At 42.2% G+C, this 11,802-nt stretch overlaps 1 protein-coding gene across 2 annotated transcripts; it reads right to left on the bottom strand.

The window, feature by feature from the left end:
• Positions 1–1,054: 1,054 nt before the first annotated feature.
• On the bottom strand, positions 1,055–11,126 carry LOC124649917 (serine/threonine-protein phosphatase BSL1 homolog). Of its 2 annotated transcripts, XM_047189484.1 has the most exons (21): positions 10,913–11,126; positions 10,742–10,802; positions 10,336–10,414; positions 10,167–10,246; positions 9,942–10,036; positions 9,690–9,789; positions 8,753–8,822; positions 7,196–7,297; positions 5,749–5,830; positions 5,497–5,664; positions 4,756–4,921; positions 4,456–4,678; positions 3,763–3,933; positions 3,457–3,695; positions 3,207–3,291; positions 3,021–3,119; positions 2,744–2,943; positions 2,570–2,645; positions 2,232–2,367; positions 2,018–2,157; positions 1,055–1,762 (listed from the first exon to the last, which is right to left on the bottom strand). In XM_047189484.1, the coding sequence occupies exons 1-21, from the start codon at positions 11,124–11,126 to the stop codon at positions 1,679–1,681; spliced, it is 2,670 nt and encodes an 889-aa protein (XP_047045440.1). In that variant the 3' UTR covers positions 1,055–1,678. The 2 variants fall into 2 exon arrangements, with proteins under 2 accessions (XP_047045440.1, XP_047045441.1); XM_047189485.1 differs by lacking the exon at positions 10,913–11,126 and having other exon boundaries at positions 4,852–4,921; positions 10,742–10,796.
• Positions 11,127–11,802: the final 676 nt, after the last annotated feature.

Raw genomic sequence — 11,802 nt, forward strand, 5'->3', positions numbered from 1 at the left:
ATCAAAGAACTAGCTACTGGGTTTTCTACAGTTTCTTTTAAGCGTTATGGTTGTAAGCAGAATGTAGCGGCACATGTTTTAGCTCGTTGTAGTGAGCCAGATAGATGTAATCTTTCCTTTTCTGTAGTCCCGGATTGTATCCGGAAATAACTCTAATGATGTTTCGCTATCAATAAAGTGCCAACATTCTCTTGAAAAAAAAAGGTGCAGACGTATTGGTGAAGTTCTATGTTCTCTACGAGAAGTGGCGCAGGGGTGAGAGGTTCGAAATTCTCCATCAGTTATGCAGTACCTGAAAAACACTAATTTACTAGTAATAAGTTCCCTTGTTAAGTTCTTAGCCGTCAGAATCTCAAAGAGGGGGGATGTCATGGACCCAGATGCTACGCCTTCGCCTTCAGGAAAACAGAGATGCAAGATGAGGAGCGACGGCATCCAGCAAGGATCAGTGGAGCCGAATGGACAACGTGAGAGCCAAAGGATATTGAGCCGCTGAGACGTGTTCTGTGTGCAAGCTGTAAGACGGATGGAATAGGGTTAATAAAACTTAAAAGGTTGGACATGTAGCCTTTTAAAGATTGTCTATTGAACATCAGTTTCTCGGGCAAAGGTGTGAGAGATTTGTGGAAAAGATTGGAGTTCAAAGATACCAGGCTGAATCTAGTGGGGTGCAAGGATCCGAGGCATATGGTATCTGAAATCATGAAGCTGGAAGTAAAACAAAGTGCTCTGCTATCTTGTGGGCTTGGAGGAACACTAAAAACAAAATAAATGCTGGAGAGGTCTTCCCTAAGCATATTGTGGTCAGATAAATCCTCCTAAGGACACATGAATATGAATTTTTTTAATGCCAGAACTGCACAGGAGAGCTAGCCAGTTCCTGTGATATTAAGAATGGACTAATCAGCTTCCTGTGATATTACTACGATTCTCATGGTAAAATTGGCAGAGCTCCAGCATGTTTCTCCTAGAGAAGAAAAAAAAGGTATTCCTATGTTTCAAACAGGATAACTCAAACCAATTGCTTACTGAGGCTACTCAACAACAAAAAAACTTAATTTATTGTAACCATGCCTATAATGAAATTTAATAAACCACAACACACTTCACTTACAAACATCACGAGGAAACCCTCATAGTCCTTCCCCAGGCAACCTAAACTCTGTAACTTGTATAGCTGCTGCGCTGTTCAAGCAGCGACCTACACTGTGACAACAAACAAACACGGTATACAGGGACACATTACAAGCCTCCTTGCTCTCAATGAACAATGATCTAACCATGTACAACACTACAGTTACAGGTGAGCCGCAACAGCGAACTACAACACACTCCTCTTTTTCGAGTAATTATATCTGACAACATTCCATTCTCCCCATCGGATAATGGAGCACAGCTACTGGGAGAGCCAATCAAGAATGAAGCAATGTAACTCTAGTTATGATCTGAACTGTTATGTCTGTAGCTTCCCAATGAGGAGCTGAGGTCACATCGACTGCACTGAACACTGAGGAGTCATGATTAACTTAACTACTGGGCAATGTCTTGAAAAACTGGGAGTCCACGATGCTCTGTTGGCTGGCTGTCCCGATGTATAATGTATGTACCTTGCGACTGGCAAATAAATATCTAACGACAAACATACAGGGTCAAGAAGATGGAGGGGGTTGGCTATGTATCATATGTAAGCAAGAGAGTTCCTGTCACCGGCAGAATGCGGCCGTCCTCTAGTTGGTGTAGGTGGCCGCTGTATGTTCAGTTCCTGCAGATGAACACAATTTCAGCAATGTTGTGAGTTTAACATTTCGAGCTCATCCCGCAATACAAGAATAACATGACCTATGTTGATTTATGGGCTTTCAGAATACGGGTTAATGAGTGGTAAAAAACAATCGTTCAAATGCGACCATCCGTTTAGAGCATAATGCTGTTGGTGATAAATTCTTGCTCGAGATCAAGTTGATCCATGCTTTGCCTCACTGAAGGAATGAAAAGAGTGAAAAATAATCATCCTGACCTGCATCCATGTGGCATCCATGTGGCGTTCAGGGGATGACTCTGGAGAATTGATAGGTGGTGGAAGTGGATGAATTAACTTCGGGACAATAACTAGTCCCCTTCCCACCACAAGTATGGCGCCAGCATTGTTTGCAGTGCCTGGTGCATTCACAATCTTAGCAAATATTACGCTGCAAATGGTGATGAAATGGATGAGTGAGAAAAATACATACCACAATAATTAGTGGCTGAAAATAAAGTGATCAACTGTCCATGTGCGAAACGCTCAAATCCATCCATAACACACTCATGAGCTCTTATGATCAATTGCAGTTTGTTTCGTTTACAGAACTCTGTCACTCGATCAGGCTGCAAGTTGACAGCAAATAAGTTTAATCAACTGGGTCAGTTATAAGATTACAATGAGACTGATAGCTGAAAAGGGGGAAAGCAATAATAAGAAAAAATGGTCAATATTGTTTCACAAAATGGTTGGTGCTCATAAAACAAAAACAAAAACAAAAGCTAATATGAAGCATCCTAAAGCAACTGAGTCATCATAAAATCATACCCCAAATGTTACTAAGCCAGGTCCTCGTGCATTTGGCCTCAAACCCTCTACACTATCATTCTCTGTAGGATCAGACCTGCATTTATACAAGTAGAAAGTATATTCACTAATCAAGATATGTTCTAATGTAAAAAAAAAGGATAGCAAAAAGAAGAGAACATGGCCAGCAAGTACCATAAAAGGTCCATGAGGATAATAGATCCGACATCCATTGTGATAGGCCTTTCAATTTTCTCAATTTGCTCCACACTGTTTATTGATCTCCCGATGCCACCATGCATGCAAATTATTTTCTTCTCTATCATGGCAGCCAGTGGGAGATAGTTAAACAGTTGGTTGAATCTAGTCCAAGCCCATATACCGTCACTTTCACCCTGCATAAAAGAGTTAAGTCAGCCAATGTAACAAATATTTTAATTCTCGCAAATACATGAAGAATTATCATAATTACCATTCTCTCAATGCATTCAAGGCGGAAGCCGAAAAGAGCATTGATGTCAGCAGCCTCATGATTTCCTCTAATCAAGTGGACATGTTCAGGGTACTCTATCTGCAAAAAATTGTTTCCACTGGCTCAGAACTAGCTTAGTGTTCTCACAGCAGCAACCATATTTCATGCATGAATATCAATACTCACTTTAAGAGCAAGAAGTAATGTTATTGTTTCCAAGCTGTGCTGACCTCGGTCAACATAGTCCCCCAAGAAGAGATAATCAATATACCTGAACATATGAAAGCAAACACATTACAAAGAGAAAAAGGACATGATTTTGAAATTAATGGTGGAATATGAAGATTAAGTGTACAGAGAAACAGATTGTTTCAAAACTTCAACTCTGGTTTCATCTGTTCAAAACGGTACATGCAAAGTTCAGGAGCAAACTTACGTTATGTCACCAGCAGTCGATGGATAACCATATTCATCAAAGAGGCGCATTAGGTCCCCAAACTGCCCATGAAGATCACCAAATACTTTAACTGGTGCTTTTAGTTGTAGAACAGTTGGTTCCTGCATAAAAATCTGCTCAGCAGCATAGCATAGCTCGCCGACTTCATAAGAGTCTAGAAAAAATGCCCTATCAGCTGGAGCATTCCAATTCCTTGGCCTAAGTAAGAGAGAAATGACCTGCAGCAGAAAAGAGTAAGAAAAATAGCTCCTCCACAAACTCGGATGATTTAAAGATGTACGTTACCTTCTTATGCAAACCTTGCGGAGACCTTTGTCTATTTAATGCTTTCTTCGCTGAGTTTGATTGGTCATTGTTCGCAGGATGCATTCGTCTGCTTTCATTCTCAAACTGATCAAGTGAAAGCTGTCGGACCAAACATCCTAAATCTCCTACTGCTTCTTTAGCAACTACAACCTTCAAAGTGGAAGATCAACATTGAACGATCATTAAACTGCAGTAACTTCACCGAAATTGGCAAAACGAGAAACCTAAATGAAGTAAAATAGCTGAATTCGCACATAAGAATCTCAAATGAACCTTTAGGTAAAACAGGTTACTTATTCAAGATATTTATACAGCCTACATTTGAGGGAAAAATGCCCAGATATTGAAGTGTACGAAACTAGCAGAGTATATCCGCAAAGGGTGAACCTTAGTAGATTACAGAGGACACATTACCAAAGTGGATGGTTGAATTAATTTCTCTAGAAGTAAATAGCTACTCTAGTTGCAGCAAATTCAACAACATAACCCACACTCTTAGCAAATTCTGCAAGTAGAATCATAAACTTCAGCACTTTGAGAATTGTGTTTGGATGCTTCAAAAGTGAATGATAAAGAAAGGTTTCCTTTTCACCCCAACTATTTTTGTACAGATGCTGTTGTCTATATTTAGTTAAGGAAACAAATGGGAAGAAATTGCATTGAAATACATACTGCTCTAGAATGCAATTTCACATCTGGTTGCATGGGGCCATCATCTAAATCATCATTCATCGGTGAAGTTTCACTCAGCGGGGACTCAGAACCTATTCCCTCTGAAAGACTGTCTTCTGAAGATGCGACAGATGCTTCCTTTGCAGCTCGCCATACAGCACTAACAGCTTCAGCTTCAGCAGCTGAGGCCTCTGTCAACATGTCAATTGACTTTTTGTCCGTGCTGGAATTCATGGGAGATTTATTAGCTTTCACAAAACACTAGTGTTGTACATATTCTAAAGAAGATGAGTAAGAAACCTGAAACCAGGGGCTGGCTCATGACTGTTATTTGTATATTGCTGGAAGGATGGAGAGTCAGAATTAAAATTAGGGTTTCTATTTTGATTCTCTGACCTTGGGACCCTATCAGTTTCCGATTGGAAGGGTGCATTCTCAGCAATAAGAAAATCGTCAAGGAGGATATCTGTTAAACAAGCATGTATCAGATTTCAGATGCACAAATTTGGCTTTATCTCTCTCATTATGCCAAAGATGCACATGATCGAAGCCATTCAATCCTGGCACTAAGGTAAGAATATAGACTAATAGAAATAAAGACATTTACTCATCTGCTCAACCACTCCAGTTCTCATGAACTTGCTAAGCAAAGAGATCCTATCACCACCTAATACTGTGATCTTGGTACAATAATGCTGACAGTAGTCTATGTAAAACGTTGCAATTACTGTAATTACCTGACATTATGAATGTGAATCATCTGACTATGTATGTTAATGTGAATCATCTGAAAGTGAATCATCTGACAGATTGTCTACATTAAACATATCATGCTAAATCCACTCCATTGAGAAACAACATTAAACTGATAATATTATCTAGTGACAACCAAACGAAAATACAGCTCACATGACAATGATCATGTGTTTTCTTGAAAGGAAAACGACAATAATCACACTGGCATTTGAAATAGTTTTCCTAATTTTAAGATGAACCAATTCAGAAGTGACAAGAAGCACCATAATATCCATTATTAGTTACCTCCCCTCAGACCACCATAAATGTATATCTGAGAACCAACAGAAGCAGCTGCATGACGACAACGACGAAGTAGATCCGAAGAAGCATCGTGCTCATTGGTAGACTTTAAAGTGCGAGAAGTCACAATGCCATTTCTATCCAGCCAAACTCCAGCAGCAGTGTCCAGAACTTCAGAAAGTGTTCACCCAGTGAGTCTAGGAGAGTAAACATATGTATTTGTATGTAATGGAAGTAAACAGAATGTGCACTAACCTGCAATCGCGCCCTCCCCTTCAATAGCTCTCCCTCCTCTAAGGACACCTCCAGTAACATGCAACCGAGCACCAACAAAGACCTAAGAACTTAAGACAATGAGGAGAAGCAAGGCAAACTAATATTTGAACATATACTCCTATATAGTGTACGAGTTTTGAAATTTTGAATCCTGAGCAAGCTTCGTAATTGCAACCGTTGATGTGGGCCTATCCTCCGGTTCAGAAGGAAGGGATTCGCGTCTACAGTACTAGCGAGTAAAGTCGGACTACTCTGGAGATATCCGGAACCTCTAGCATCACGCTTGCCCCGATTCTGCAGTATTAGCGAGTAAGAGCTGACTCCTAATCACATGTTGGATGAGCGGATGGACAAGACACCTGCAAGATTCGCCTAGGACAAGACACCTGCCTGCCTGGCCGGTTTGGCCCCAGACTCAGATCGTGGCTTTGGCCAAACATGAGGATGTGTAGACCGGGATGATTAACGGTTAGCAGTTACAAGAACCAGCGAGAAGCTTGAAGGTGACCAGTGGGTGTGGACGTGTGGTATGGTGCTACTGTTCGTCAGTCATGAATAATTCACCAGATTCTTCTTTTTGGCCAAGCTTTATATACTAGGTTTGCATAAAATAGGGCGGACTTCGAAACTACTTCACTCTGCCTCAAAAAAGTGTATGATTAGACATTTCTTAAATTAAATTTTATTAGGTTTGACAAATTTTCTTGAAAAAACTAGCAATATTTATATTACCAAATTAATATTGCTGGATTTATTTGACATGTAGTTTAATAATATATACAATTTGATATCATGTATGTTGCTATTTTCGTGTAAAAATTTAGTCAAGTTTAAAAATATTTGGTTTTCAAAAAAGGAAAACGTTTACTTATTCTCAAACCGATGGAGTACATTCGTTTGCCTGCTTGTGATTAACACTTGTTGTTATATTAAAAAAGGAAAAGAGTTTAACACTTGCCCTTCACGTGTATGTATTTATAATCGATATGAAATCTCTTGCTGTCATATTTTCAAAGGTTTGCATCCAAACAAATCGTGATCTTCGAAGAACAAACCTGACTAGAGGGGATTACTTCTGGCATATATGTAAACATAATGTACACTGCATGAAACGACCAATTAAGTAATTCATTGTGTAGCTTTATATATAAACACAAAAATGGTTTATCTTATTGATTTCTCCAGGGGGCGTGTTTTTTCTTCTTTTCAAAATGCATGCACAGAATTGACGTGCTATGCACGTACCGATGTACTAGTTTGAACATAAGTGCGCAAATCAAAGAATATGGTGACATGTCCAATACCAACAAACAAGAGAATTGTCGAGATCGGTGGATTATATCAAGAGAATATTAATACACATCATCTGAACAATGATTCTTCATGAGCATAACAATACATTCAGCTCTCACACTTCTTAACTTACAGCTGCGTGCTGATATCTTGGAGATGGAGATATCCCTGGAGCCAGAGTCCACTCCCACTGACCATTTGTATGCATAAGTAGTCCATAAGCATCAGAGAGTGGCTGTAAAGGCATCGCAATTATCATCAAATCAATCTCTATACGACAACATCAATAAAAACACATTAGAAGCTCAAGTAAGACCAGCATATCCTGGTTCCAAGTTCGAACAAATCAAAATTAAGAACAACCGAACAGTGCATGTTACAAGGCCATGTGCTGCAGAGCACACTACATGGCTATAGTACTTGCGGGTACACATGACTTTCATTTTCTATAAAACAGTGATTGATGTCATTAAGGAGTCAAAACTTCTTTGCCATCATATTTCTCTACTTTTAGTCTTTAACTATTTTGTGACATTACAAATAAGTTAACCTTAAAAAGTATTCCCCCTTCAACATTCAAAGGATATTATTCCCAAAATTCCTTGAAAACTTGACGTTTTGAACAGGGGTCTAGTCAAACTCTAGGAAGCTTTACCAATGATTTCCTCCTGTTTACAAATGGATCTGGAACTGGAAATCCTCATGTTTCATGAGAACAAAGGTCTTTTCTTGGCTGTTACTTTCAGACCACTTGAACACCAGAGATTTGCTTAAAAGAAGAAATTGGATGGTCACGGAAGATACACATTATGTCCTTTGTGTCACCGGGACTTATGAGGAAAGGTTCCACTTATTCTTCACATGGAATTTCAGTCAGAGGGTTTGGAACTACCTACAGATTGATTGATCGCTGGGTAATGGTATTCAGTCTGCTATTTCTGCTGCCAAGAGAGACTTTGGCAAACCTTTATTATGGAGGTGATGATTCTAGCATTTTGGCACATATGGAAGTAGCGAAATGGGAAGATCTTCCAGCAAGAGAGACCTATCTTTGCTAGATGGAAGTGCAATTTTGTTCAGAACATTTCTTTGCTTAGGCATAGAATCAAGGCTAAACACCATGATAGCTTGATGGATTAACAGCTTGCATTAGACTTTGTATATATTAGGTAGGTAGGTACCATCTTTTGCTGTGGAGCTGTTGCCTTGCAGTTCAAGGGTAATTTGACTATCCATATTTTTCAGAAAAATATTACGTTGGACTCCTGGGAATAATGTGTTCTTTTGTCATGAAAGATAGAACCTATAATCATAATTTTATTACGTTTTACAAACATACTGCTATAGAAATTAGTGGACAAAGTTAATAGTTCAAGACCGTGTTGATGTCTAGAACTCAAGTTTTCAAAGAGTGGGGAGAGTATTATGGAGTGATTTCACGACTACATGAGTTGTACATATGTAGGGGAATCTTACAGATATAAATTTATAACAAACTAATTAAATGGTAATATTTAAAATTACCTAAAGGTATTACATACAGCTTTACCGGTGATCTTTCTTTAATAGTATACGCATATGATGTCTCACATTAGAAGATCAGAGCTAAACATTGACACATGATAATAATAGTAAACAAAAACAGGGCCCAGGGTGACTATCAAACAATAACAAAGGCAGAAGATTGTACCGTCCCAGAAGCATCCCTTCCACCACAAAGCAAAAGCATGCCATCAGAGCGTGCACTGGCAGTACCATACCTAAAATGATTTACAACAAACTGAAAGTAAGACAACTGCAGATTTATATGAACAGTTGGATGTCGATAAAGTCGAAATCCTAGGAGATCTGAGTGACAGTTCATTTTCATGTATGAAGCTCGTAGCATAGGTACTACATTCTGCATGTGCCCTATTTATATAGTGCAAATGTGGATTTTCACACTACATAGCATGCCAGTTGTTCAGAGGGAGGTAATTACCACATGATATGTGCAGAAGGCAGCATTGCTATTTTAGTATCAAGGCAAACCCTAATAAGACCGTACGATAGAGCACCATACAGTTTCCATTTGTTCCTTTCGAGGGGCTCATCTATACAGTTATAAAAGGAGTCTAGAAGCGATTCAAATCTTTCCAAAATGGACTAATATTAGCTGGGGCACTTCGAGTTACAAGATATCTCCACAGCACCAACTATGCGGAAGGCTTGGAGCCCAAGTCTTCCGGAGACTTCATTAGGATAATTGTTTCCAAAATTAGCACATTCAGGAGTTCCATTAAAACTGCAGATGGGTTGTTAGGCACTTCTCTAAATAGAAGGCTATGCTTGCTTTTTTATATCAAGATGAAATAAGAAGTTCCAATATCTCCTCTACCCTTCTCTCTAGCTGGCAGACACGTGCACCCGGTCATTCACTAGTTTATCAACCTCATCACACTTTCAACCTAAGATCCTTCGCAGAGATCGGGCCATAACAACAATAACCCCATCATAGTGGCACAGTCAACTAACAAACTTGGCTTCGGATTAAATGGTGGGAGGCCCACAGATATTGAGAATGTAATAAAAATTACAAAAGGTAATATGTGCTAGCATGCCGAAGTAGAGATTGTATGTCGACTTACATTCTGGCCGAAGGTCTATCGCCATCAGGGTTAAGTTTCTGCCACTTATACGGTTTCTGAGCCGTGTCTAAAGCCCAAGCATCTGATAAGACCCGCTTTCCTGTACCAGAAGATTAGTCAATTGACAAGCTCAATAAGAACGCTGCCAGCAAAAGTAAAAGGATATTCCGTGAAAATAGTACGAAGGACAAATGCTACTATAGTAATCATTGCAGATATTCAGTAGAACAAATTTTGCAGCTAAGAGCTAACCATCGTTTCCCGAGACAGACACAAGGTAACGCTGCGCTACCAAATCCATGCAATGACCGTAGCGAGGACCAGGACCGGCCCCCTGAACAACGACCCTGCATCCAATGGCAGAAATAGAGAACATCACACTCCCATCCAAAAGATCAACTCCAAAAAGGCAATGCACAGACAAACAAACAAGCAGACAGACCGACCGAAAACAAACAAAATAATGTTGGTGCTCACCTGTGCCATTTGAACTTGTCGTTTGTGAGATCAAGCACGTAGAGATCGTCCGTCGAATGTCCCGCAGGCCCAATCCCACCCTACACACAAAAAATTGCACCACTCACACAACTGAACAAATCCAGATGGCGCCAAACCGAAATTCAAAGATCACGGGGGTTCCTCGTACCTGGAAAACGACCATCGTGCCCACGGCAGCTGCGGAATGCGCAGCCCTCGGCGATGGAGGATCTCCAGCTGGATGTAACCTGCAGAGTCATGTAGTAGAATTTAACCTAGCTTTACTATCATGCTCTGCTTGATTGGCAAATGATGTTGAAGAGGTAAATGATGACTGTAGATCGGTTGGTTCCACGCAATCGCGATGAGCTCGGACATGAAATACAAATTCCGCTGACTATGCTTAAATCGATGGAACGCAAGCGCAACCGGTAAGCGGGCACACTGTCTACACAATTGGCCTTCAGACAAGCTCTAGACTCTAGAGTACTAGAAAATGACTTGAGCACTGAGCTGAATTCTGCCTTGTAAGGAAGCAGCGGAGGGAAATCTAGGTCGAGTAGCGGCGGCCTCACCTGGTCCACCGCCGCTTGTCCACGTCGTAGGAGTGCACGGTGTTGGTCACCCCCGCGAGCCCTGGAAAAAAAAGCACACCATTAGAGAGGAGAGCCCCGAGAAGCAAAGGAGCATATAGAGCAGGCAGGGAGGAGAAAACAGTTCCGGGAGAGAGAGGGGGAGCACGGAACTGATGCCGGGTAGCCCGGAGGACGCGCCGGCCTCGATGGCGGTGGCGCCGCCGAAGAGGATGAGGCGCGGGCCGTGTCCCTTGGTGGGCGCGATGACGGTGAGGGAGTGGCCGCAGCGGTAGCCCGGCGAGTCGTCCCCGGCGCCCTCCCACCCCTCCACCTCCCGGTACGCCGGCGCCGGCACGACCCACGCGGCCTTCCCCGCCGTCCCCATCCCAGCCCGCTCCTAAACCCTAGCTACCCCGCCTACAGCCGCCGCGCCGCCAGCTCCGCCGCAGCCGACGCAGTGGATCCGAGTGAGGGGAGAGAGAGAGAGAGAGAAGGGGGCAGTGGGATTTGCAACGGACGCGGAGACGACAGCGGGGTGGGGCCGGGGTGGCGGCGGGAGGGAGGTGGCGGGGTGGGGCCCGGGTGTCAGTGGGAGGGGTAAATGGTGTGCGGGTGCGGGCGTCCAGGGGGGAGTCAATGGTGTCTGCGTCAGCTACAGCTCAGAGGTGGACGAGGACACAACGGACGGACGGAAGGGGCGTAAATGGCACGGCCGCCGCCGCCGGGTGGGACCCAGCTGGGTAGGCTGGCTCACTTTATAACTAGCTGCCTTTTCGGATAGGGATAGGTACAGTTCGCAGAGGTTTCTCCTTCTTCTGGAACCTGTTGAAAAATAAAGTTTTCTCATTTCGAACCTGTTCACATACATTTCGGCGTGTCATGGCGAGGAACCCCCACGTGTCGGCGTACTTCTTGGTCTTCCTGGCCTCCTAGTCCATGCCCTTCCCCATGCCTCCTCCTGAGCAACGCGGGAAACCCTAGATCCACCTTGCTGGTTTAAGCAGCGTTGGCGTTGTAGCGTCGCTTCCTTCTTGAAGGGTTCGGGTTGCTTGTGGAGTCCC

This window comes from Lolium rigidum, chromosome 4, assembly GCF_022539505.1.
Source record: "Lolium rigidum isolate FL_2022 chromosome 4, APGP_CSIRO_Lrig_0.1, whole genome shotgun sequence".
Lineage (NCBI taxonomy): Eukaryota > Viridiplantae > Streptophyta > Magnoliopsida > Poales > Poaceae > Lolium > Lolium rigidum.